The following is a 27,647-nucleotide window of genomic DNA, read 5'->3' on the forward strand; positions in this document are numbered from 1 at the left end:
TGGGGAAAATGATGTTTTCAGTGCCTTTCCCATTACGAGCATTCTTAGATTTAGTAAAATTCAAAACAGGTCAGTATGCCAGGAGGCCTAGGCCTGTAGGATGCAATGTTGTAAATAAACTCAGATGAATTTTGGAAATCCGCTGTATTTTATTTAGTATATGAAAAAATAAGAATCTTTTATCAGGCCAATGATGTCTATATACATGTGTAAGTTATTTGGGGTTGGACTTGTAGGGGACTTCAGTATTTGTTTAAAATCACAAAAAGGTAAGCTTGAAGTGTCATGAAGAAGAAAACTGTTAAGTTAATTCTGATTGCCAAGGAGTGAATAATTTCTTGACACCTTATTATTATGATTTTGAAGCTTATTGGCCTTCCCTCCCTCCCTCACGTGTCTAGAATTGCTAAAATATGACATGTTTAAAACTAGGACAGATACCCATTCATCTGGAATGATGTGAGAATGAGCTTTCTTCTCACACTGAAGGATGGTCCCCAAGGCCTCCCACACTCTCTTTACCCTGAGGATTCTATAATCCCCCAAAATTATGGGTCCACCACTATGTGTGTGGAGCAAAACTGCTTAATTGGAGGACCTGTCCATAATAAATAAACTGTTTTTTGAAAATAAACTACTAATGCTATCAATTCTCATTTATTTAACTTTTCCTCTTAATACGTATCTACCCAAGTAATATTTATAAGTGAAAATTTAATATTGGAAAAGACTGGCACCGAGTAAGTGCTCAATAAATGTTTGTATTATTATTACTAATATGCTTTTATACTGAATCTAGAGTCTTCTGTATTCTTAGTAATCCATTTACATTCAATAACTGAATTTCCTTTTTGAAATGTATCAATCTTTACTTTGTGGTCATAATTAAAATGTAATGATCTATTAAAGATTTATAAATTAGATAATCACAATAGATTGACAAAATACAACATCCTTTCATTATAAAAATCTTCAACAAATTGGATATAGAAGGAATATAACTCAACATAATAAAGGCCCCATATAACAAACTTACCTCATACTTAACAATGAAATTGGGTTAAAAGCTTTTTCTTTAAGATCAAAAAGAAGACAAAGGTGCCCACACTCACCACTCTTATTTAACACAGTATTGGCTGTCCTACCTAGAGCAATTAGGCAAGATAAAGAAATTAAAGGCTTTCAAATCAGAAAGTAACACGGTCTGTTTTTGCAGATGATATGACCTTATATATAGAATATATATAAAAATCCCAAAGACTTAACCAAAATGCTGTTGGAATTAGTCAATAAACTCAGTAATTTGCAGGAATAAAATCAATATACAGAAATCAGTTGCATTTCTATATGCTAACAACTAAATACCTGAAAAAGAAATTTTAGAAAATCCACTTGTAATAACATCAAAAAGAAGAAAATATTTAGGAATAAATTTAATCAAAGAAGTGAAATCTGAAAAAAAAAAAAAAAAAAAAAAAAAGAAGTGAAATCTGTAAACTGAAAACTGTTAAGACTTTGATGAACGTACAAGCAATTGAGGCAGACAGAAACAAATGGAAAGATATCCAAGTTCATGGATCAGAAGACTTAATATTATTAAAACACCCATACCACACAAAGCCATCCGTGGGTTCAATGCAATCCTTATCAGAATTCCAATGCATTTTCACAGAAATAGACAAAACAATTCTAAAGTTTGTATGGAACCACAAAAGACTCCAGTAGCCAAAACCATCCTAAAAAAGGAGAATGAACAAAGAGCAAAAAGGGGAATCACACTTCCTGATGTCAAGCTATATTTCAAAGCTATAGTAACCAAAACAGTATGTACTGGCATGAAAACAGAATGGAATGGAAGAGAATCAAGAGCCCAGAAATAAATCCCTGCATACATAGTCAAACTAATTTTTGACAAGGGAGCCAAGAATACTCAGAGGAAAGAGTCTCTAATCAATCATATGGGGAAAACCGGATAATCACATGCAGAGAAGTGAATTTGGACCTTGATCTTGCACCACTCACAAAAATGAATTTGAAGGAGATTAAAGACTTAAACATAAGACTGGAAGCCAGAAAACTCCCAGAAGAAAATATAAGGAAAAAAGCTCCTTAACTGGGCCTTGTCAATGATTTTTTGTGTATGACACCAAAAGCACAAGCAACAAAAGCAAAAATCAACAAGTGGGGCTACATCAAAATAAAAAGCTTCTGCAGAGTGAAAGATACTAGTAGAATAAAAAGGCAGCGTATAGAATGGGAGAAAATATTTGCAATATATACATCTGCTAAGGGGTTAATATTCCAAAAAAGAAAAACAGAAAGGAACTTCTACAACTCAACCACAAAAAAAGAGCAACAATAAAACCTGATTTAAAAATGAGCACAGGAACTGAATAGGCATTTTTCCAGAGAAGACAGACAGATGGCCAAGAGGTACATGAAAAGATGCTCACTATCACCAGGGAAATACAAATCAAAACCACAATGACATATTTTCCCATATCTATTAGAATGGCTGACATTTAAAGTCAAGAGAGAACAAGTGTTGACGAAGATGTGGAAAAAAGGAAATGCTTATGCACTGTTGGTGGGAATGGAAATTGGTGCAGCCACTAGAGAAAACAGTATAGAGTTTCCTCAAAATATTAAAAATAGAACTACTATATGATCCAGCAATCCCACTTCTTGGTATACATCCAAAGGAAATGAAAACAGCATATTGAAAAGATATCTGCATTTCCATGCTTGTTTCAGCATTATTCACAATAGCCAAGACATGGAAACAACCTAAACGCCTATCAATGGATGACTGGTAAAAAAAGTTGTGGTATATTCACACAATGGAATATTATTCAGCCACGAGAAAGAAGGAAATCCTGCCATTTGTGACAACGTGGACAGACTTTGAGGGCATTATCCTAAGTGAGAGAAGTTGGAGAAAAAGGCAAATACTGTATGATCTCACTTATATGTGGAATCTTAGAAAAATGAACTTGTAGATAGAGATAGTAGAATGGTGGTTACCAGTGGCTGGGGGTGTAGAAATTGGGGAAATGCTGGCCAAACTTGAACTTTCATGATAGTAAGTTCTGGGGATCTAATGCACAGCTTTGTACTCTAGTTAACATTATTGTCTTATGTACTTGAAAGTTGCTAAGAGACTACAAATCTGAAATGTTCTCACCACAAAAGAAGAAATGAGAATTGTGTGACATGATGAAGGTGGTAGCCACGGCTACGGTGGCGACATGCAATAAAAAAGTGTATCAAATCAACTCATTGTACACCTGAAACTTACACAAATGTGTATGTTATAAAATTTTTAAAAAGTATATGTTAATGATATCTCCACAATGAAAAAAGCCTATAAATCAAAGGCCTGACCCTGTAATAGATAGAAAATAAGAAGTAACCGGGGTTAGACGGTGATTATGTTTTCAATTTTTCTGTTCTTTCTGTGCTTAGTAGAAAATTTTGACTTTTTTTTTTTTTTAATAAATGCCAAGAGAATTCTAGGCTTAAAGTTTAAAATAATTTACAAGATGAGTGTGGTTCGTTTCTCATAGGCCTCATTTATCCTGTAGCTTTAAATAGGTTAGCCTATGAATGAAAGTCTTACGTGGAAAAAAATTATGAAACCTAATAAATTTGACTTTAAAATGGCCCAGTGAGAAAAAGAACAGTCACTGCTTCAGAACCCACTACTCTTCTAGTACCTTCATGGGGTTTCAACCAGTACAGGGGTCTCAGTGTTCTTCAGATAAGCATTTGGGAACTTTCATTTTCTTTTTTATAGGACTGAGTGGCATGCAGGGGAAAGTGAGGTAGACGGGAAGCGCAAAATGGAAAGTACTATTACTATTTTAAGATTAAAAGCAGCCAATTTCAGAAAACGTTTTTGTATTTTAACTCCTTACACAGAGGGAAACATTTTTTTAAATAAATTTATTTTTTATTGGTGTTCAATTTGCCAACATATAGAATAACACCCAGTGCTCATCCCATCAAGTGCCCCCTCAGTGCCCGTCACCCAGTCACCCCCACCCCCCCGCCCACCTTCCCTTCCACCACCCTTAGTTTGCTTCCCAGAGTTAGGAGTCTCTCATGTTCTGTCTCAGAGGGAAACATTTCAGTGTTATTTTTAACTTCTGACTCACAGTGCTACCTTTACAAGGGAGAGGAAACAACACGTGTCCCTTGTGGTCACGAATTAAAGGACTCACTAGAATTTCTCCAAGCCTCTGCACTTTTATCCATCTCTAGCTCCCTCTGCCTGTGCTTAACTAAACCCAAACAAGAACTCGGGGAAGATGCGGTTGGAAGGTGTGTACTAGAGCTGGGGTTCCAGGGGTTGGGTCTCAGACCCCAGAACTGTTCATGTGATACTAAATGTCAACACTGTGACACACTCTGTTAATTCCATGCATGCTCCTCCCTTCTGCAACACTGCCTCATAAATACCGGGGGTATTTGAGCTTTGCAGTAAGAAAGGCAAGAGATTATTTTTAGAGCTACACCCCTGCACCAGTAAATATATCCAATAAACATTTCTATAACCAGTTTATTTCATCTTCAGGGAATAGTTTCCCCTACAGTTAGAGAAACTGACCCATCTCTAATGGCCAATTAATCTCAACTGAGGGTAAGGGGACATGGTGAGCTGGAGGTCCTTCTGGAGAAGAAAAACCACACACTGAAGGCCGAGGACAGAAATTCAGGCTCTTTGAAAGGTCCAATGGGTAATAGGAGTCTAGGAATAGGAATATAGGAGTTCCTACCTATAGGAATATAGGTAGTATATTGTGCTACCACAGTACAATGCAATAGTCAGGAAATGCTGTGCTGGCCAACTAGAGAATGGATAGCCCCAATTCATGTTTAAAAAAAACAAAACAAAACATCCCACCATGCTGGCTAACCTGAGAGGCTACATTCACTCCATCAAGACACCCGTCTGGGATCATTCTGTTATTTTTATTTATTCATTTATTTTTTTAAGTAACACAGGGCCTGAACTCATGAGATCAAGACCCTGAGATCATGACGTGAGCTAAGATCAAGAGTCGGACACTTAACCGAAGTCGGACGTTTAACCGACTGAGCCACCCAGGCACCCAGGATCATTCCTTTATTTTTTAAATTGAATTTAACTTACATTCAATTAATTAACATAATGCATTATTAGTTTCAGAGGTAGAGGTCAGCGATTCAGTCTTATATCACACCCAGTGCTCATTACATCACATGCCCTCCTTAATGCCCATCACCCAGTGACCCCATCCCCAGACCCCCCTACCCTCCAACGACCCTCACTTTGTTTCCTATGGTTATGAGTCTCTTGTGGCTTATCTCCCTCTCTGCTTACATTTTGTTTTATTTTTCCCTCCCTTCCTCATGCTCCTCTGCTTTGTTTCTTAAATTCCACATACGAGTGAGATCATATGATAATGTTTTTCTCTGGAGGATCACTCTTTTATTTTTTTCTTTTAAGATTTGATTTATTTATTTATGAGAGACACACAGAGAGAGGCAGAGACACAGGCAGAGGGAGAAGCAGGTTCCACGCAGGGATCCTGATGTGGGACTCGATCCCACGTCTCCAGGATCAGGCCCTGGGTTGAAGGTGGCGCTAAACTGCTGAGCCACCCAGGCTGCCCAGGATCATCCTTTTAAAGAAGTCCTATGTAAACAGGATTAAAAGGAACAGGGTTTATCACTTATTTCTTTTGCTTGCCTGAGTAGATATTCAAAATAAGTAAAGCTTAGGGAAAGGCCAGCCCTGTGAATAGACAAGAGTAATGAACAACTTCTTTGAAGCTTCCTAAAGTTCTCTCTTCCCCACCTAAAATGTCACTGGCAAGTCACTAGGCTCAGGGTAGAGGACTGGAGGGAAGAGCAGGGAAGGATGTCACTTCCTCACAGTAGCTTCAAGGGCCCACGTGTGAGTTTGGCAGACACTCAGCTATAATGTCATGGGAAAGTCATGGGAAAGGCGAAAAGCTGTCAGGTTTTTGTGGAGCAAACGCATTTCAAAAGAAATTAAAATGTCTGGCCAGCCAGGAACACTGACAGCTCGGAGGCCAGGGAGCGAGGGACAGCCAGGTGTCTGGTGGTGGCCAATGAGTGACACATCACGTAACTAAACTAATGTTATTGAGTGTCTGGTCTGTGTTATGTACCGTGTTTGGTGCTGGGGACACAAAGATAAATAAGCTACGGAGCCACCCGTCAGGTGAGACAGACTTGTAGCTGACTACAAAATTCTATCAACTCTGTGACTCACGTTTTTTCATATCTAAACATCTTCAAAATTGATGGCATCTCACAATGTTGTTGGCAGTAGTTTTCTCCCCCCCCCCTTCTACATTGGTACATAAAATAATTGCATTTGTTACAACAGAAGAAATATAATAAATAGATTGTGACATATTGCTACTGAATAGGAAAAAGAGTAGTTAAAATGCATAGATTACAGTGAACTCTTGAAAGCTTTTAATCAGGGGAATCACATGTGAAATCTCTGCGTCCCTTCCTCCCTTCCTCTTGCTTGCTCCTTCTCCTCTTACTCAATAACCTTTCGGAGCACATTCTCTGGGCCTTGTTCTCTGTTCCATCCCAGGGATTCAATGGTGAAAAAGAGACATAACCATTAATCAACTGAGTCTAATTGACGTTTATAGAATACTTCATCTAACGGTAGCAGGATTACGTGTTCTGCAGCTCACATGGAACATTTGCAAAGACAGACCACCGTCTGGACCATAAAACATGCTTTACCCAATTTAAAAGAATAAAGATCATACAAAATATGTGTTCAGACTATAATGGAATCAAACTAGAAATTTATAATAGAAAGATGGCCAGAAATCCCAAGGTATCTAAAGACCAAATAACACACTTTGAAATAACATGTAAGTCCAAGAAGATGTTTCAAAAGAAATTAAAAGGTACTTTGAACTAAAGGAAAGTGAACATTTCTCTTTTCTTTATTTTTCTTTTAATTTTTACTTATTTATGATAGCCACAGAGAGAGAGAGAGAGAGAGAGAGGCAGAGACACAGGCAGAGGGAGAAGCAAGCAGGCTCCATGCTCCGGGAGCCCGACGTGGGATTCAATCCCGGGTCTCCAGGATCGCCCTGGGCCAAAGGCAGGTGCCAAACCGCTGCGCCACCCAGGGATCCCTTCTCTTTTCTTTAAAAGCTGGGATCTCCCTGCCAGCAATGACAGAGCTAGGGCAGGATTGGGTTGAGAGCGATGTTGGGAAATTAGAGAGAGAGTTGACTGTGCAACTACTCTGGTTTCTCAGAGGGCTAGATTCCACTGGTACCTATATCTCCTCTTGTCCTGCAGAGAGACACACAGAGAGAGAGAGAGACAGAGAGAGAGAGAAAGAGAGAGAGAGACAGAGAGAGAGAGCAGGGACATCTGAGAGTTAGAAGAACAGGAGTCAGCTAGGAGAAGCAGGGGCTAGGGGAACTCAGGCAGCTAGAAAAGTTCATCGCAAGGGGGTGAGGCTGGAAGCGCATTAGAAAAACGAAAAGCCTAGTGTGGCTGAAGTGCACAGAGGAGGGTGGGAAATGAGGCTCTTGAGGGTTTGGGTGGAGGAAAGGACAATACACCATGGGGTGGGGGGCAGGAGGTGGATCTCATTAAATAGGGGGAAAAGAAACAGGGAAAGGCCTTAGCAGCTCACACAGCAACCACAGTCTGGCTTCCCTCCTTAAAGTGGGTCACCTCCCCATCTGGGTTGGGGCGGGGTGGTGGGTGAGACAAGAGCCCTGAGAAAAGGTTAGATGTTACTAGAGATTCAAATGGGAAGACAGACCTGTATTTGTAGTCTCACCTGGTGCAGGTAAGTTCCATTGAGGCTTACTGCCCTCGGGATGCTGGGTCCGGGCCTAATGTTCCAGGTAGGATATAGGCAGTGCCAAGAAGGACTCTTCAAGGGAAGAGTCTCCAGGAAATGGTCTGCTGGAGTGAGAAATTCACAGAGTACATTCACCTACATTCACCTGCCTGGTCTGGGGAGTCTGGGAAAAGAAAGCTTCCACAAGCAGCCATCAGTTTTTGTATAGGAGCTCCTGTCCAGGGCAAGGTGCTTCAGGATAGGAACTGGAGTCCCATCCTCTTGGAGGAAATTAGGAAGGTGGGATTTTCTGTCTAAGGACACAGATTTACTGAAGGAAGAAAGTAAAAGAAAATTAACGTATTAATTTGTGTGTTTTCCTCCCCATGTTGTTGAATTCTCCATCTCAAGCAGGTAACTGAGTTTTTAATTTCCCTCTTTTAGGGTCATTGGTGTTCTGTAAAGCAGAACTTGCTTGAAAGCAACATCTGACTGTGCTAAGCGCTGAATATTTTAGTGACTCAATGGGGGTGGAGGCAAGGGTAAATGGCAAGAGGAATTTTTATTTTTTTTTAGGACCTTATTTATTTGTTTGACAGAGAGAGCATAAGCAGGAGGAGTGGCAGGCAGAGGGAGAGGGAGAAGTAGGCTCCCCACTGAGCAGGGAGCCCAACGTGGGGTTTGATCCAAGGACTCTGGGATCCTGACCTGAGCCAAAGGTAGATGCTTAACCAGCTGAGCCACCCAGGTGCCCTGCAAGAAGAATTTTTAAATTCCCATCCTAGGTCAAAAGGTGAAGGTATATACATCCCAAAGATAGAAGGAGCAAGTATACCCCTAGGTAACAATGTTACTGAGGGGGCCCCAAGATCTGAGAGAGGCTGGGCACATGCTGCATTTAGGAAGGGTGAAGCCTAGGGCCAAAGCTGTGTCTGAACCAGCAAGGCTTGCAGGCAGCAGATCCCCTGAATTTGGAGCCGAGAGAGTATCTCCATGGTAACCAGTAGGAACCTAAGACCAGGCTGCTTAAGACCCTGGGATATTTTGGCAGCGCTTAAGACCTTGGGACCATGGTTGTGCCCTGGGGGAACGGTGAAGTGAAGCCAAAAATAAGTGAGACTGGATATCCCAACCATCTTGTGGGATAGAATCTTAGGGTAGAATTTGTTAATTTTTTTAAGATTTTATTTATTTATTCATGACACATACACACACACATACACACACACAGAGGCAGAGACACAGGCAGAGGGAGAAGCAGGCTCCATGCAAGGAACCCAATGGGGGACTCGATCCTGGGTCTCCAGGTTCACACCCTGGGCTGAAGGTGGCACTAAACCGCTGAGCCACCCGGGCTGCCCAGAATTTGTTAATTTAAAATTTTTTTTTAAATGTGTTAAATTGTGCACACTTGAGTGAGACACTAAGATTCTTGTCCATTTGAAGGGGACAACTTTGCCTGCTGCGTGGAATGCGTCATAAGGAGGCAAGCGCAGAATTGAGGAAAAATGGAAGGCTGCTGTAGTATCTAGGCAAGAAATAGTGTGGCCCAGGATTAGGGTGATGCGAGTGGACATTGGGGGAGTGGTAAGGTAGGAAGTGGTGTCAACATTTTTTGGGACCTGTGATGGATAATCTCCTAAGGTGACCCTTGATACCCGCCTTCCTATGTGATTCCCTACCCAAAAGTATGGGCAAGACCTGCCACTTGCTTCTAACTAATACAGCAAAAGTGATGGGATGTATATGATTATGTGATTGTGTTACTTAAGGTTGTAAATCTCAGCGTGATTGAGTTACTCCCTCCCTTGCTGGCCTTAAGAAGGCTGATGGCCACGCTGGAGGACCCTACATAGTAAAGAACTGCAGGTGGTCTCTGGGAGATGAGAGGGTAGACTTTAGTCAACAGCTCCAAGAAACCGACAAACTCAGTCCTATAAACTATTTGGAACTGAATTCCACCAATACCCTGAATGAACTTGGAAGTGGATCCTTCCTTAGTCAAGCCTTAGATGAAACCACAGTCCTGGATGACATCTTTTTTTTTAAAGGGGGGTGGTTTGGGGAGGGGCAGAGAGAGAATGCCAAGCAGAGCTCAGAGCCCAACATGGGGCTCAATCCCAAAACCCCGAGATCATACCCTTTGCCGAAATCAAGAGTGAGATGCTTAACTGATGAGCCACCCAAGTGCCCCTTGGATGACATCTTAATTGCCCGGTGAGACCCTCAGTAGGGGACCCAAACAGGCTATGTCTGTAAACCAGACCTACAGAAACTGTGAGGCGATAAATGTGTGTTGTTTCCAGCACACAGGCAGAGAGAGAGGGAGAAGCGGGCTCCATGCAGGGAGCCCAATGCAGGACTCAATCCTGGGATTACAGGATCACACCCTGGGCCAAAGGCAGGCACCAAACCATTGAGCTACCCAGGGATTCCGGCCCCCTCCCCCCCTTTTTTTCCTCTTTTAAAGATTTTTATTTATTTGAGGGAGACAGAGAGAGAGAGTAGGGGAAGGGAGAGAGAGAAGAATCCTCAAGCAGACTACCCATTGAGTGCAGAGTCCCAACTCAGGCTTCATCTCATGACCTTGAGATCATGACTTGATCCAAAACCAAGAGCCAGATGTTTAACTGACTGTACCACCCAGGTGCCCCTAGGATGGTAGCTTGGACAGATGCCAGTATAGAAACCAGATTGAAGAAGAGGAAGTTGGGCAGCCCGGGTGGCTCAGCAGTTTAGCACTGCCTTTGGCCCAGGGCCTGATCCTGGAGACCCGGGATCGAGTCCCACGTCAGGCTCCTTGCATGGGGCCTGCTTCTCCTTCTGCCTGTGTCTCTGCCTCTCTCTCCCTGTGTCTCTCATGAATAAATAAATAAAATCTTAAAAAAAAATAAAAGAGGAAGTTAGAAGTCAAAGTACTAGTTAAGAGATGACTGGAGGCAATAGGAATGAAGAGGAAGAGAAAGATTCAAGACACCCTTTGGAAGTAATATTGATAAACCCTGGTAAAGTTGAGGGGTAAAGGAACAAAGGTCCTAGATGATGATGGCTTATAGCTCCGGTGACTAGATTGAAGTCAAGCTCTTAGCCCTCACTGAACCCTTTTAAACCAAAACGGCACGCAGGTAAACCTTCACTATGAGAGATTTGAAAAGAAGGAGCTCTTCATCTCTAGATTCATCCTGGTTCCACCACTAATCTGGCTCAGTCACTTCCTACCTATATATCCCAGCAGTTACTTAACTTACAGAGTCTCTGGGGTTTTGTTTGTTTGTTTGTTTTCTGGAAATAATAATGGAACATACCCTAGAGTGTTGTTGAGGATTAAATGACCCACTTCACATAGAGTGTTTGGCACAGTACTCGGCACATAGGAAATGCTCAAAATATACCAATTTTTATTACTGAGATGTGCTCTCTTTGGCTCCTCGTGCTTTTACCAGTTTCAGATTTCCTACTGCTTTGTCTTCTCCCCTCTGAACTATATGTTTCATCTCCTAGTTTTCACAGAACTCCTAGATTTAGCTTTTTCTTGCTTTGGCTTTGGTACTTATCTAGGTGTACGACATGACCACCAGTACCTGGTCATAGGTAAGGAATCCTTCTGCCCCTTTCTTCACCTCATGTTTCTGCTGGGTACATGTGATCAGAGGCCTAGGCCTGCTTTTCTTCTAGATCTGCCGACAGAGAAATCTGTAGAGCAGATTTTTGCAAGGCTTTTGCAGGACTGCAATTTTAAATACACTTGAGTACATATTTTCTCTTGTAAAATACATTTTAAAATTTTGGGAGCACTTCAAGCTCCTGAGTGAAATTTTAGAAATGCAGCCTCAATTTTCTTTTTTTGTTTTTAGATTTTTTTATTACAACAGGATTGGATTGGGGTGGGGATTCTGTGTGGGGCTGGTCCACTCAAGGGCCCCTTGGCTCCTTCTCTCACATCAGTTCATTGTAATTCTAATTCATGCTCCAGGGAAATTACCAACTATTCAAATTCTAGATATCAAGTCCCCCCCCATAGTCAAAACTGAATATTAAATCCATGGCTGATGAAAATCTATTACATGCTCACTTTTTTGATGATGTCCTGGAAGGCAACGGTATCATTCACACAATATCAGAATACTGTGCACACAGAAGGCACGCAGTGTTTTGAAAGATGGATGTCAATCCTCAGAACTCATCCCTGATTTAAACCATCTTTGAGAGTGATTATTTCATGTGCCATATTTCCTTTTTGTTTGTTTGTTTGTTTGTTTTTCATGTGCCATATTTCTAAATGCTGATCTGATGATCTGATCTGGTCTTGCAATGCCTGAAAAGACAGATTCTGGGGCAGGGTTTTTGCCTTTCAAACTTAGAGTATTAACTGAGCTTTGAAGAAACTAACTTCAAGGCAAGTAAAAGAAATACACCTGAATGTTAGTGGTAGGAAAAGATTTTGATTCAACTTTTTCCCTCTGTCTCTCTCTGTCTCTGTCTCTCTCTCTCACACACACACTTACAAAGCCTGACCCCTTACAAAGCCTGACCCCTTCCTGTTGTCACAGTACTCTTCTTTTGGCTGCTTCCCACTGCCAGGGAAATTTCTGGGGCTCTCCAGACTACACAGCAGACAAGTGTAGAGTGAAGACATCGGCGATTGTGCTGCGGCAGCTTTATCAAGGAGCCTGTCAAAAAATGCAGTTGTTCTTAGGGGCTGCTTATCTGAAATTGAGTGACATTATCAAAATGACTTCAATCCAGTTGGTTGATCAGAAATGCAGATCAGGTTTAGGCTTCCTTGAAATTTAGGTCAGTCAACTTCAAACAATGTATGGGAAGCTAAGGGCGGAAAAAAAAAAAAATCCCACGTTTCCCATGGGACACGAAGGACATTATCTTCTATCAAGTGACTCATAGAGCTAGTGGGTTATAAAATTGAGACTGTGATTTGTTCTCTCTCTTAAAATTGCATGCAGTTGATAGCCAATTCAATCAGTCTTAATCCAAGAGGAATGGTTTATTGGAAGGATGCTGGGGGGCCTGGAAGAAGTAGCCTTCCAGAGGAGCCAGCTTCAAGCCTGAGGGTGAAATCAGAACATTTGCACAACAAAGGGAGCTCTTTTTTTTTTTTTTTTTTTAGATTTTTTATTTATTCATGAGGGACACAGAGAGAAAGAGAGAGAGAGGCAGAGAGACAAGCAGGCTCCATGCTGGGAGCCTGACGTGGGACTCGATCCCAGGGCTCCAGGATCACACCCTGGGCTGAAGGCAGTGGTAAACCGCTAAGCCACCCGGGGTGCCCAACAAGGGAGCTCTTAAACTCTGACTCTTATTTCTTTTTTTCTCTTTTTGGTGTGGGTTTCATGTTCTTAGGCCCTGCCCCACAGTGGGAATTTGGACGCTAACTCTAAGGCCACAAAGAGGAATTAAAAAAAAGAGGCTTCCCTGCCAGCACCAGCCAGTATAATGCTGGGCAAGGCCACTGACTGGCCTGGCTTTTGTCCTGTGCCAATCCTTGGAGACAGGGAAGCTGAAGCTTCCTGGAAGCTTGACTCCAGGAAGAACTGCATTTTTTTGCTCCTTTTCCTGCTTCTCTCCTTGCTAGGACCTGCACCCCCACTTTTACACATGCCTTACTGTACAGTTAAGGTACGTCCTCCCCGTGTAAAGGTCAAGGAATTAATGATTTTTTTTTTTTTTGAGTCTTCCAGCACAAAAGAGAATATCTACGGAGTGACCAGTTGAGGTCATCCTGTATGTTCTCCAGACACGTTGGCGCCAGGACCCTGGGCTCTAGGGCAGGAGTGACTTAGGGACCATGCTTGAGCACTGGTCCTTTTTTTTTTTTTTTTTTTTAAAGATTTTATTTATTTATTCATGAGAGAGAGAGAGAGGGAGGGGGAGAAAAGCAGAGGCACAGGCAAAGGGAGAAGCAAGCTCCATGCAGGGAGCTCAATGTGGGATTCGATCCTGGGGTCTCCAGGATCACGCCCTGGGCTGACGGCGGTGCTAAACCCCTGAGCCACCCAGGCTGCCCTACTGGTCCTTGTTTTGATCAGTTCCTGGCTGCCTGAGACCAGACCACAATTCTCAATAAAACCCCCAGACCCCAAGCAAAGATGAGACTCAGTCTCCTTTCCGAGTTTCCCAGATGTTGTCTGTATCTCTACTCTGTCTAGATTTTCAGTAAACTCTGCTCTCACTTCCCCTTGACTTCTGGTTTGTTTCTATCCTGCATGAAGTCAAGGATGGTCTTGGCTGGTCCGCAGGCCCCCTTCTGGGTTCTCAGACCCAGCCAGCCTGTGTGTCACTCGGACCAATCACTGTGGCCAGAGAAAGGGGTTGCTGAGTGCAGCCTAGACTGAGATTGAGGCATGTGGCTATGCGTTTACGAGGAGGGGAAGCACACCTGCTGAACAGACAAAAGGTGGGAGAAAAGCCCCTAGAGACACTCAAACATAATAAACCATAACTTGATGCTTGGTAATGTGTTTAAGTCACAGAGGTAAAAATATTCATCACACTCCCAAGTGCCCCATGCCTCTCATAAGTTAGATTTACAATCAATATCCCATTTTTTTTTAATCCATAAAGACATTCCAAATTACTTGAGATCTCCTTACGATGGTTTTTCTTTTCTATTTGCCCAGTTTCAATACAGCTTAATATTTACGGTGAACATTGTGATTGGCTTACTCAGCACATCTTCCAACCTCGTTTCAGAATTCCTCACTCCGCTGGAGAGTCTGGAAAGCAAATCCATCCCCTAGATCTCCTCGCTCCTAGGTTCTGGGTGTGCATTAGGCTCTGCCAAACAAAAGCACCGGTAAAAGAGTTGAATTTGAAACTGGGTTTTAAGTAGGGAGAGAAACCCAGCTTGAGATACTCATTTTGCTGGACGCTAACATCATGACACGGTTCTGAAGCCAGCACCTGTGCTAGCAGTTGCCCAATTTAGCAGATGGCTTCCGAGTTTGTGGCAAGAGAACTAGTTTCAATGGTGGCCAAGTTCTACATTAGGGCCTTGGAATTTTGTTTTTGGAAGCTCCCCCTAGCGTGTGTTCTTTAAAGCTTCCCGATGATTATGTAAGTCATGTAAAAGCCTGCAATAAATCCTTTTTTAATTAAACAGCTTGAATGGATTCTGTTCTCTGTGATCGAACCTTCACTGATACGACATAGAAATGAGTCTTTAAAACGTCACTGGTCATCTTGGTGGTTTTATTTTTCTTTTCCATCTTTTTAATTACATGCATACTGAACACGACGTGGGGTTGTTGGCATTATTTATCGCTTTCAGTGAACAGGTGAATCGGAGAGTGATCACAGTCCCCGCAACATAGTTTGTCAGCTTCTTAGGGGACACCTGCTATTAAGCAGTGTGCCTGGGTTGGAGATCTTCCATCCGCCCCTCCAGATCCACAAAGCATGCATGAGTTTACAGGACAAGAAGTTCTCATCAGAGCAGACTGGATCACTCGCAGACATGTGGAGGCCTTGGAGGCTGCAGCTACCCGCTGAGCCCCTGCCACAATTGCAAATGAAAAACAATCACCTAATCCCAAAGCCCATTTCTTATTGGAATAGAATGAAAATGCTTACCTAGATCTCACCCTGTTAGGGGCTGGGGACGGAATGCTAATTCTATATTACAAAATACCCTTGACTGGAGAGATTCCTCAGAACAAAATACATTTTGTTATTTTTCAAAAGGAACATAAAATTGAGAAACAATGGTTGAGAAATACGGTACCAGCGTCTTGGAACCAAAGGGAAGGAGGTTAGGAAAGAAATGAGAGGGGAAAGGCTGCGGACAGTAGGGAAAAGGTCCCAGACGGGTTGGTCCCACTCACCAACTCGTAGCATTTGGTCAATATGAAAGCTTGAGGTTTCCTGTCCTGTTACTTCATTTACCCTCAGTTGTTCAAAGCTGGGCTCTTCTGGACGTTTCATCCAGTCTCAACGTTCTAAGGGGAGCGTAGAAATGGTCATTTGATGTGAGAAAGCAGAGGAGGCGTTTTAATTATTTATTTTAGATTTTATTTATTCCCGAGAGACAGAGAGGGGGGTGGGGGCAGAGACACAGGCAGAGGGAGAAGCGGGCTCCATGCGGGGAGCCCAACGTGGGACTCGATCCCGGGACCCCGCGGTCACCCCCTGAGCCTAAGGCAGGCGCTCAACCCCGGGGCCACCCAGGGGCCCCCAGAGCAGCCGTTTTAATGTGGAAAGCAGCAAATGTTCGCGGCCCGAGTGCCCCTGGGCCGTGGGGGCAGTCCCGGGGGGGGCTACCTGTAATCCCCCTCCTGCCGGAGGCGTGTCCCCGAAACCCCGAGGCTTGAGCGCTTCGCCCCGTGGTCCGGGTTCCGGGCCTCGCGGAGGCCGAGCCTGCCCAGCGCCGAGCGGGGGCGCCGCGACCTCGGTCCCGCCCGGGCCACCTGCGGGGCTCCGCGCCTCCGGGGCTGTCCCGGCGGGGGTCGGTCGGGGCGCCCTGCCAGCTCCGCCTCCTCCGGGGCGCCCTCTCCGCTTTCGCTTTCTGTTCCCGGGTCGGGGAGGCGGGCGCGGCGGCGCGAGGGCCAGCGGGGCAGCGGCGGGCCCCCAGGTACGGCGGGTGCGACCCCGGGGCCCCGCCGGCCCCCCGACCCCCGGCCGCGCTGCGGGGCTCGAGAGGGGCTCGAGAGGGGCTCGGCGCCGGCCACTTGCTGGTGCCCGCGGGGGCGGCCGGGGAGCCGGGGCGCGCGGCGGAGGCGAGCGAGGCGCGGAGGGCTGGGCTGGGCGGGCCTGGGGGGCTGGGGGGGGCCTGGGGGGCTGGAGGGGCCGTGGGACCTGGGCCCGAGTCCGCAGGGACGCGGGGGGGGGGCGGCCGGGGGGCGGGGGCGCGGGGGCGCAGGGTCAGCGCGCCTCTTCCCGGCAGGCGGGAGCGGCCCCCTCCGAGCGCCTCGCCGCTGGTTTCCCCCCCACCCCGGCTTCCTCTCCCGCCCTCCGGCTACCCCCCTGGTCCCCCAAGCCCCACCCTCGGCCCCTCCGGCTCCTCCCCAGGCCCCCCCACCTCCCCAGCCCCCCCCCGGCTCCTCCCCCAACCCCCCCTGAGGCCCCCCCTTGGCTCCCCCGGCTCCTCCCCAGGCCCCTCCACCTCCCCAGCACCCCCCCCGGCTCCTCCCCCGACCCCTCCTCAGGCCCCCTCCTCGGCTCCCCCGGCTCCTCCCCAGGCCCCCCCCACCTCCCCAGGCCCGCCCTCCGCTCCACCCTAGGCCCCCCGGCTCCTCCCCCGACTCCTCCGCAGGCACCCCCCTCGGCTTCCCTGGCTCCTCCCCAGACCCCCCCCACCTCCCCAGGCCCCCCCCACCTCCCCAGCCCCCCCTCGGCTCCTCCCCCGACCCCTCCTCAGGCCCTCCCCTCGGCTCCCCCGGCTCCTCCCCAGGCCCCCTCCACCTCCCCAGGCCCGCCCTCCGCTCCACCCTAGGTCCCCCGGCTCCCCCCCCCTCCTCCGCAGGCAACCCCCTCGGCTTCCCTGGCTCCTCCCCAGGCCCCCCCCACCTCCCCAGCCCCCCCCGGCTCCTCCCCCGACCCCTCCGCAGGCCCCCCTCCGCTTCACCCCAGGCCCCCCCCCCGGCTCCTCCCCCGAACCCCTCCCCAGGCCCCCCCACCTCCCCAGCCCCCCCCACCTCCCCAGCCCCCCCCACCTCCCCAGCCCCTCCCGCTCCACCCCAGCCCACCCCCGGCTCCTCCCCCGACCCCTCCCCAGGCCCCCCTCGGCTCCCCCCGGCTCCTCCCCAGGTCCCCCCCCACCTCCCAGCCCCCTCCCAGTCCACCCCAGCGCCCCCCGGCTCCTCCACGGGCCGCCCCACCGCTCCTTCCTCGGCACCCCCCCCGTCCCTCCCCAGCCGCCCCCCCCACGCTCCCCCCTCTGCCCCTCCGCAGGCCCCCCCACCTCCCCAGCCCCTCCCGCTCCACCCCAGCCCCCCCCCCGGCTCCTCCCCCGGCTCCTCCCCCGGCCGCCCCACCGCTCCCTCCTCGGCACCCCCCCCGTCCCTCCCCAGCCGCCCGCCCCCGCTCCCCCCTCGGCCCCTCCGCAGGCCCCCCCACCTCCCCAGCCCCTCCCGCTCCACCCCAGCCCCCCCCCGGCTCCTCCCCCGGCCGCCCCACCGCTCCCTCCTCGGACCCCCCCCCCGTCCCTCCCCAGCCGCCCCCCCCCCGCTCCCCCCTCGGCCCCCTCCTCCCTCTGGCCCCACCCCCGGCCTCCGCGCAGCGCCAGATGTGGGCTGGGGGGGTGCCGCGGGTGGGGGTGGGGGTGCCTTGGGCGGGATGGTTGCGGGAGAAAGCAGGTGCCGGGCTGAGCTGGACGGTGCTGAGGGACGGGAGGCAGAAGGCGCCCCGACGGGCCTCTCCTTGCCTCTGCGTCCTGGTTCCCAGCGCCTCCCCCGTCCGCTCCGCTCCCCTTGGGGTCTTACCCCAAGCAGGTTCTCCGGTTGAGCAACTTCCAGTCCCTGCGGGGCCGGCGCCTTGCCCGCCGGGGTGGGGGTGGGGGTGGGGGGTGGCCCTGCAGGGTGACTTCTCGGAGGGAGAGGCCTGGACGCTTCCTTAGTGTCCCTGGAGGTTCTCTGTAGGGCCACGTTCAGAAAGGCGGAGCTCTCTGCTGAGTCCAGTATTTGCTCCCTCAGCTCAGGATGTGGTCAGCCAGAAACAAGAACAAAAACTTAAAAAAAAAAAAAAAAAACAGGCCAGTGGTGTTCTCTTTCCCCAAGGATTGGGAATTGTGCTGATCCCAGAGCCCATGTGCAGGTCGGTCTAAATGAAAGAATTCCAGTTGGTTAAAGACAATTTGAGTGAATTCAACGTTTTTGTCTGTTTACCAGGGGTGACAAGCTACTGCAACGCTTGATGATGTCATCGTTCGGGACATTTTGGAAGAAGGTCGGTTACCTTTCGGTGGTAGATTTCCCATTGAGTAGGGTTCCCATAAAGGGAAGGGTGAGCTAACCCAGGGTCAGTTGCCCCTGCCTTCCCCGTGGGTGGGAAAAGTCCTAATCCGCAGAGGCAGCAGCCTCCGTAAAGTTTCCTAAAATGCCCTGAACTCTTGCTGGCGGCGCAGGGAAGTCAGGGTCCGTTACCACAACCTTGACCGGGAAAGATGCTTTATTTAGTGAGATCAGAGGCCGAAGGCAGGTGCGTGGCAGGTCCTTGAAAACCTTTCTCTCTGGGCTCTGAGCCTGTGTGTTCACCTGCCTGCGGGTGTTTTTCCGTGCACACCGCACAGACCTCACAAACATATTTCAAAAATGAATCCTTGGTCGACCTCTCCTCCCTTTTAAAACCCCGTCCCACCTCTGGTCTTCTCCGTCTCAGTAAATGGCACCCGTGACTACCCAGATGTTCATTCCAGAAGCCTGGCAGCCATCCTGATGTGTTCTTTCTGTCACCACCACCCCCCCTTGCAGTCCACCCCAAATGGAGATGTTGAGTCCCTCCCTCTCTCTGTCTCTCCCCTCCCTCGCTCTCTCTGGTGACACCACTAGAGTACAAGCCACCAGCTTAGTTTGTCTAGACCACTTCTCTGACTGGTTTCTGAGCCATCCCTCCTGCTCCTTTCTTGATCCACATGGCTTCTTAAAGTGTGACCTGGATCCTGAGACCTTCTAGCTCAAAACCCAGTGGCTTCTCGTTGTGCCTCGGCTGGGAGTCAGAAGCCTTCCCGCGCCTCCAGGCTGTGTGGGGTCTGGTCCCATCTGCGGCTCCACGTGCATCTCTGCAGCATGTTCTGCTTTAGGGTCACTGGCCTTTCGTAACCAGGACTCTACTGCCCCTGAGCCTACAAACATGCTTGCTCTTCCCTCGGTCTGGAAAACTCTCTTTCTGTCTCTTAGGTAGTTTGATTTCGTCCTTTAAATCTCAGCTAAAGTACTCTCAGAGAACCCCCAGGGTTGATCCCCTTGCCCTGTTTTTTTCTTACAGTTTGTTGTGTTGTTGTTTTTTTTCCCCCAGAGCCCTAGTCATGGTTAAAATTCCCCCTGCCCCCAGCTCTGTAAGCAGTTTGAGGTCAAGGATCTGTGATGTCTTATATTGCTGGTGTCCAGCAAAATCCTTGGCACATAAGAGTAAATATTGGTGGAGTGGATGATTGCAAAGATTTTGATGAATATTGGTAGGATGGATGATTGCAAAGATTTTGGTAAATATTGGTGGGATGGATGATTGTAAAGATTTCGGTAAATATTGGTGGGATGGATGATTGCAAAGATTTTGGTAAATATTGGTGGGATGGATGATTGCAAAGATTTTGGTAAATATTGGTGGGATGGATGATTGCAAAGATTTTGGTAAATATTGGTGGGATGGATGGTTGCAAAGATTTTAACTCCGTCTTTACAACAATGCTGTGAGAGAGGTATTATTATTTTCTCAAATTACACATGAAAAGAACGCAACAGGGATTAAATAACCTGTCCCAGGTCACACAGTAGGTGCCAGAGCAAGAACTCAAAGCCAGTTTTTCTTTTCTGACTATAAGTGTAATATGGATTATTATTAACATAGCTATGGTTTAGATATTTATGCCATCTACACTGCATGTTCCGTAGTGGTTTCCTGGCATTACATCTCTTTTGAGACACAGTCGTGTTCTCTTTGACTCCATCTCCTTATGGACTCAACCTTGTAAAGCCTTGGCCGGGAGGTGCACTGCCAACTCCTTTAGGGGCCTGTAGGCCTTGCTGCCTGCTCAGAACCAGATGGGATTTTTAGATTTCCTCCTGGACTTTCGGGAATACTTGGGGCCATCTGAGGCCCTCCCAGGCCTGAACCTGCCGCCTTCATTGCACTCACAAAGCTCCTGCCATCAGAAATTCAAAAAGGAAACGTCATAACATCACTCAAGTTCCCTTTATTTCTCATGTCCCAACTTCAAGGGAGATCCATCGTGTTGGCCCTGTGCTAGAAATCTGCTGAGGGAGTAAAAGTGGGAACCTTTTACTATTTTGGTGTTTAAAACTTTATTCTTCTCCTTCACGTTGCTTCAGTTCTCCGTGGCTGGAAACATCCTTTCGTTGGTTCCTACCCACATACCAAAACCCAAGAAACACATAAACAAAAAAACCAGTTTTCCCTGTTCACGCTTGGAATAGGTTTGACCCTTTGATTCTCTCTTCTTGCATCTGGGTGGTACCTTTTTTTTTTTTTAATAGATTTTATTTATTTATTCATGAGAGACAGAGACATAGGCAGAGGGAGAAGCAGGCTCCATGCAGGGAGCTTGATGCGGGACTCGATGTGGGACTTGATCCCCGGACCCCAGAATCACACCCTGAGCCAAGCAGACGCTCCACTGCTGAGCCACCCAGGCGTCCCCCTTGGGTGGTACCTTTTCAACTGAGGTTATGGTGCTTCGGTGCTTCCTGCCTGTGTTGGTAGTCTATGTGCCTGCAGGTCTGCTCTGTGGGGAAGCAGGGTGTAGGCCCCTCTGGCTGTGTTTTTGGCAGGGGAGCAGGATGGAGAGAGAGGGGTTGGCGAGAGCCCCACATAGGGTTGAAGACGGTAAGACCAGGCCTTCGCAAGGATTATCCAGGAGGTTCTCTGCTTGGCTCTCCAATAGAATCTCTAGGAAGATTTTTTAAAATTCTGGTGCCCTGACCTCATCACCATAGATTTCAGTTTAATTGTTCTAGATAGAGACCCAGGCATTGGTCATTTTTTTAAATTTTTTTTTAATTTTTTTTTAATTTTTATTTTTCATTGGTCATTTTAAAAGCTTCTCCTTCCCCGCTGATGTTCATATGCAGCCGGAGTAGAGAACCACTGACCTAGAGGTGGAGCCCCATGTACCGCACCGTCGTCCCACCACTTTCTCATCTGCTCTGTATGTTCAGGAGCCCAAAGAGCTTGAGGGAATTAGGACCAATTACCTGGGCTCACTAGCAGACGAGTCCCAGCAAATACCCCCTTAGAGAGGTTCTTTGACTAAGAGGGAAACGTGCGTAGAATCTGGACTTCACAGCTTGGCGAGGTACTGCCAAGTTGCAGGGGCAGTTAGAGACCTCCCATTGGCAGTGCTCTCAGCCATGGTTGCCAACTCTCTTGTAATTCACCTTCCTCTTGTGTCCTAAGGCCTCGTCAATAAAGACCAAGATAGAGTCTGCAGCAGGACTCCCAGCGTGCTTTGAGCATCCCCTTGGAGTCCCTCTCCTCCTCGCCCTGTGAATAATCATTCCCCATTCGGATGGATTGATTGCCCAGCCAGCCCTCTACTTTGTCCCTTTGCGCTTTCACTCCTGCCCTGGTTTGCTCCACCTGCAGTGGCTTCAGTGGCCTCCCTTCATTTCTAAATCCAACCCATCCTTCCAAACTGTGCTTCGATGCTGGTCTTGCACGAAGGCATCCCCGAGTCGCTGTGCAGCCCGTGGCACGCTCTCCCTTCTGCCCCAGCACTACCTTTTATGATTATTCCGAAGACGCTCCACCCTTGGCTCTGTTGCATTCTATCATTTGTGCATGAGTGTTTTCTGTCTTGCAGGATTTTGAAAGCTGTGGGATTTGTGTCTTGTGTATTGTTATATCCCACCCCGTGCTGCGCACACGGCCTTGTGTGGAGCGGGCATTCAACGTAGATTTGTTGGATGATTGTCAGAGAGGATCCAGGAGACTGTTAGGTTTGTCACAAACTATTGGTGAGGAAATCACCATAAACGCTTTAAGTCATTCCTGGCTAAATACGTGTTAGATGAACCTTTGGCGTGACATTTGACAAAGACACTGCTGTTATTAAGGGTTACTGTTAATGGATACTTGCCTCCCTGTCCCCTTGCTGCTCAGCAGCTGTGTTTCCTTCCCATGTCTCCTATATGTGGGGATTCTTTACCTCGTACACTTGGTGGGGATCCAGACTTGTCCTGCAGAAGCTGTGAAGTCCAGATCCTTGCTTTTCCCACCCCCCTGACTGGTAGTGTGGTTACCTTATCTCAGCTGAAAGAAGTACTGCCAAGTTGCAGGGGCAGTTAGAGACCTCCCATTGGCAGTGGCTGCAGCAGGGTCCTGCATCTGATCTCAGGCAGCAGGGCAGCTTCCTCCAAGGTCCAGTGTGGATTTGGGGTGGGGGGGATGGTCACTGCTCCATTTCTCTGATATGCTTCTGGCTGGCTGTCTCTTGGCCTGTTTCCCAATCCTCCTGACACCTCTGTGACCCTTTTGATGGCTTACTTAGGGACCTTGTTCTATTTCTTTCGACCAAGAACCCTGACTGATAGAGTTCATTTAAACTTGGAAAGTCAACTGGTACTTTTTCATAGGTGTGAAGACTGTTGCTGACCATTCACTTCTTTCTTCTAGGAATCAATATAGGGAAGGTAATACTCCTTTCAGGTAAAGACCTAGAACTTTTGAAAGTTTGTATCTCTATCTGTTAATCCTGGGTAGATATATTGTGAAATTATGCCATCTCCATATAATATTTCAGTGACTCAATTTTTTTTTGGGGGGTTATACATTTGTGCCACCAGGTGGTTTGAGCAAGAAGATGATATCTCCGTCCGTCACATGGCCACTTGCAACCATGCCATTTCTATCGTCCTCACTCTTGCTTCTCTTAACTGTGTCAACTCCTTCCTGGTGTCAGAGCAGTGACACTACGTCTCCGAAAGCTACCAATGGGACACCATTCCCTTGGGATAAAATACGACTTCCTGAGCACATTGTCCCAGTTCATTACGATCTCATGATCCACGCAAATCTCACCACTCTGACTTTCGAGGGAACCACGGAAATAGAAATCGCAGCCAGCCGGCCTACAAGTGCCATCATCCTGCACAGTCACCTTCTGCAAGTATCTAAGGCCACCCTCAGGAGGAGAGTTGGAGAGAGGCTGACTGCAGAACCCTTGAGAGTCCTGGAATACCCGCCTCACGAGCAAATCGCACTTGTGGCTTCCGAGCCTCTGGTGGTTGGGCTCCCGTACACAGTTGTCATTGACTACACTGGCCATCTCTCGGGGCATTTAAATGGATTTTATAAAAGCACCTACAGAACCAAGGAAGGGGAAGTGAGGTACTTTTTTTTCTATTTTTCTTTTTTAAACTTCAAGTACTGCCCATACTAAACTCATTATTTCATATGGATTATTTCTGAAATCTCCCTTGATCATTGAATATTTTGATTTTGCGTTTCATTTACAGCTAAAAATAGCCAATAGATTCTTTTCTTTGTTTTTCAGATCTCGTGTTTTGATTCTGTTTTAACCAGTTTTCTTTCCTTCTGCTCTGTCAAAGTACCTATTTATGTAATTAGATTTCTAGTATATAATAAACATTTTTAATTCTCTCTAGTATTAGTTTCCTAGAGCTGCTATAACAAAGTACCATAAGCTGGGTGGCTTTGAACAACAGACATTTATGCTCTCACCGTTCTGGAGGCTAGTAGTCGGAAATCAAGGTATCAGTAGGGCTCGGCTCTCTCTAAATCTGAGAAGAATCCTTCCTTCCCTCTTTTTAGTTTGTGGTAGCCGTCGATTGTTGGCATTGCTTGGCTTGCACCAACATCAGTCTGGAGTCTGACTCTATTATGTAGCCATTCCTCAAATTTCCCTCTTCTTATGAGGACACTAGTCTTCTTGGATTAGGGCCCAACCCTATGGCTTCATTTGATTACATCTGCAAAGACCCTATTTCCAAATAAAGTCACATTCACAGATACGAGGGATTAAGACTTCCGCATTATTTTGGAGGATGCAGTTTGCCCATACATTCTATTAGAAGAAACATCTTTTTCTCAGTTAAAGCTTTTTAAAGGATCCTCATCAGCCTTGCTTTTGTTCTGTTTTTAAGGAGGTAATCTATTTTGGGAGATTTTATGCTGAATTTTAAAATCAAATTTTATTTGCTCGCAGATTATACTCACTTATTTTTCTGATTCCATATTATTCTTCTGAGGTTAAAAAAAGATGCTATCAAAAAGAATTTTTTTAAAAGTAAATTCTATCCATATCACACCCCTAAAGATAGCTGGTGCTTTTATTTTGGGGACCATCCTTCTGGACTTCTCTCTGGATATGGATATACATTTGCGTAAATGGAGCAATGTTATATTTTCCATCTGATAAGGGATTTTATTTTAATATGTTGAGATGTTTCATATGGAAGGCTGTCAGTGTACATTATTCTAATGAGTTTATTAAAATGCATGTGCACTGATTTAACTAATACCCCGTTGATGGAGATTGGGTTGTTTTCACCGTTTCAGCAACAGCAGTATCTTTGTCAATCATTTCTTTAGAATAAATGCCTAGAACTAAAATTGATAAGCTCACGGGTGTACAATCATTTGATATCCCTTGCCATATTTCTCATCTGCAGCCAATTCTGTATACGGGCAGTCTTTATAGAGCCAAAAAGCCAACAGATATGTCCCTTTAACTTTATTATTGAGAAAGTTGAGCAGGTTTTCATATGTTTATTGACTATTTGTAAGCCTTCTTCTGTGAATTGCCTGTTTATGACCTGTACCTGCACTTCTCCTTGGTTGCTGGTTATATAGTCTTACTCACTTTTAAGTTTTCATTATCTGTCAAGGCTATTAAGCCTTTGTCAAATAACTTTCAATCAGTTTTCTCAGTTTTTAACTTTTTAAATTTAGTTTATGATAGCTTAAATGAAATTTTTTTTTTTAGTAGTGAATTCCATAATCTTATGATATCTCTAGGGATTAAAAACCAAAGAACACATCTATTTTAGAGTCCCTGGTGCTTTATGTTGTACTTCTTTTTCACATGCCATTTTTTAGAGTACTTGCATCAACACACTTTGAACCTACTGCGGCCAGAATGGCCTTTCCCTGCTTTGATGAACCTGCCTTCAAAGCGAATTTTTCAGTCAAGATCCGAAGGGAGCCCAGACACGTCGCCATCTCCAATATGCCGCTGGTGAGTCTGAACTGCCTGTCTACTCACGGGAAAAATCTGTTGATATGCTGTGACTTGCTTGTCACTGTGGTGACAGTTAACATTCATGTCACCTGTGTTGTTTTATTGCCTGACAGCTCACTTTGCTTTTTTCATTTCTAACCTTTGCTTTTGTTTCAAACAAGAATTTATCTGTAGTTAAAGAAAAAATTGGCCCTTAAAACATGTAGGATTTCAGTACAAGTGGCATTCCTGGTCACTGGTGCTGACAGGAGGGCAACTGTAGGGAAGCAGGTCAGATGTAAATGAGAGCGCCCTTCACAAAGCACTTTCTCCTTCACCGGCTCATATGATCTTTTAAAGGGCACACCTGGTCATCTAAGGCTATATCTCTACTAGATAGTATATCATATATAGAAATTACAGAGCATAACTAAGAGTAACCATCTGATTTGTAACTATATCCACCAAATTGGGCCAACAGAAAAAAAAAGTCGTCTTATGTTACAAAAGGTAAGTAGTCATCGATAGCTCAGTTCCCTTTAAAGAAACCATTACCCTCCAATACTGAAGCAAATGTGGACCGTGTTCCATCTGATTTTCAAAAGTGGTGAGAAAATGGCCATGCCAAATGAATAAAACTACTGAGTCAGTGCCACGGACCGATGACAGTGCCAGCTTAGAAAAACTCATCCCCCGCAGGGAGTCTGCTTCTCCCTCCACCTATGTCTCTGCCTCTCTCTCTCTTTGTCTCTCATGAATAAATAAATAAAATCTTTAACAAAAAGGAACAAAACTCATCCCCCTAGCTATCAGCCTGCAACTCCTGAAGCACACACATGGGCTTTTGTTCAGAGAGCTCGCTGCAGATGAGACTCAGATGGAACTGACTTTGCCCAGAATCTTAAAGGGTGTCCCAGCTCAGCCCTGTGCTGAGCAGGGGGGCATAATCTTAGTGCGGGACTCTGAGGGCCACAGCCAACCTCTAACACAGTACCTTGAGACGCTCAAAAGTCTATGGATCACCTTAAAAATCATACCTTAATAATCCCTTCCTCAAATAAGATTCTGATAGCCCCCCTCAGGGGGCCATGCTCTGTGAAAAGTGCTCTTCTGCAAAACTCTACCAACTAAGAACGGATACAAATGTGAGTGGGATAGATATCCCACTCACATTTGTATATGAAAAAAACAGGAAACAATTATGCTATTTTCCTGATATACATTTGAGATAGAGAACATACTTGTTCCAGTCGTCGTCCCATCCTCCAATATTATGATATTGCTCCCGGGGTTATGAGTTCTCTAATCAGAGAAGCAATCACAGCTTTAGGAGAATAAAGGATGGGGACAGATGAAACCAAAGGGGAGACTGATGACCAAAAAAAGATTGGTGGAGAAACTCGTAGGCTTGCAAGGTGAAGGCTGGGAGCTCCCAAGGCTTCGCAGAGACGCTGGAGCCTCAATCCATGGATAGCCAAGAGCCATTTATTAAGGAAAGGAAAATCTACAGTGTGATCTTGCCTCCTGGACAGGAAAGCTCTCCCATTGGCAAAAATCTTTTAGGACTTGCCTGAGCTCAGGCTGCAGACCTGGAATTCAGGGGGAAGGACAGTGGAGTCTCAGGGGATCGTCTTGTCTTGGTGGCTGCAAAAGCTAACAGACCATCAGAACGTTGAAGTGTATGGGCGGTGGACAGGATTTAATGACATTTAAAGTTGAATTAATTAGCTTACTTGCCTAGTGAATACCACAGCTTCAGCAATGACCATTTGGGTTAGGGTTGGGTAGAAGGCATTTAAAAAGAAAAGGTAAGTTGGAGTTTTTCAAGAGTAAACCTAGGTCGGCTATCAGGATTAGGGTTGGAGTGAACAAAGGGTGACCATCAGACACCAGAACGGGTGGTTGATGGGTGCTAAAAAGAAGGATGAGGGCACA

The 27,647-nt window shown here is 46.3% G+C and overlaps 2 protein-coding genes across 5 annotated transcripts in view; one reads left to right on the top strand and one right to left on the bottom strand.

Annotated features, from left to right (window-relative positions):
• LOC140610967 (uncharacterized) overlaps nucleotides 1-21,884 on the bottom strand; it is a 40,518-nt gene extending 18,634 nt beyond the window's left edge. Inside the window, exons 1-5 of the mRNA XM_072787567.1 lie at nucleotides 21,817-21,884; nucleotides 20,540-20,657; nucleotides 16,121-16,814; nucleotides 15,685-15,798; nucleotides 14,528-14,638 (exon numbers count right to left, since the gene is read on the bottom strand). Coding sequence (XP_072643668.1) covers nucleotides 15,791-15,798; nucleotides 16,121-16,814; nucleotides 20,540-20,657; nucleotides 21,817-21,884 — 888 coding nt within the window. The 3' untranslated portion in view covers nucleotides 14,528-14,638; nucleotides 15,685-15,790. The remainder of the gene's footprint in view (nucleotides 1-14,527; nucleotides 14,639-15,684; nucleotides 15,799-16,120; nucleotides 16,815-20,539; nucleotides 20,658-21,816) is intronic.
• ERAP1 (endoplasmic reticulum aminopeptidase 1) overlaps nucleotides 16,322-27,647 on the top strand; it is a 44,197-nt gene continuing 32,871 nt past the window's right edge. The window contains exons 1-5 of one of the 4 annotated variants that reach the window (XM_072790089.1): nucleotides 16,322-16,430; nucleotides 18,685-18,742; nucleotides 23,147-23,179; nucleotides 23,317-23,860; nucleotides 25,592-25,730. In XM_072790089.1, coding sequence (XP_072646190.1) covers nucleotides 23,334-23,860; nucleotides 25,592-25,730 — 666 coding nt within the window. In that variant the 5' untranslated portion in view covers nucleotides 16,322-16,430; nucleotides 18,685-18,742; nucleotides 23,147-23,179; nucleotides 23,317-23,333. Of the gene's footprint in view, nucleotides 16,431-18,399; nucleotides 18,611-18,684; nucleotides 18,743-23,146; nucleotides 23,180-23,316; nucleotides 23,861-25,591; nucleotides 25,731-27,647 lie in introns of those variants that run through there. The other 3 variants (XM_072790097.1, XM_072790072.1, XM_072790078.1) reach the window with 3 other exon arrangements.

This window comes from Canis lupus, chromosome 2, assembly GCF_048164855.1.
Source record: "Canis lupus baileyi chromosome 2, mCanLup2.hap1, whole genome shotgun sequence".
Classification (NCBI taxonomy): Eukaryota; Metazoa; Chordata; class Mammalia; order Carnivora; family Canidae; genus Canis; species Canis lupus.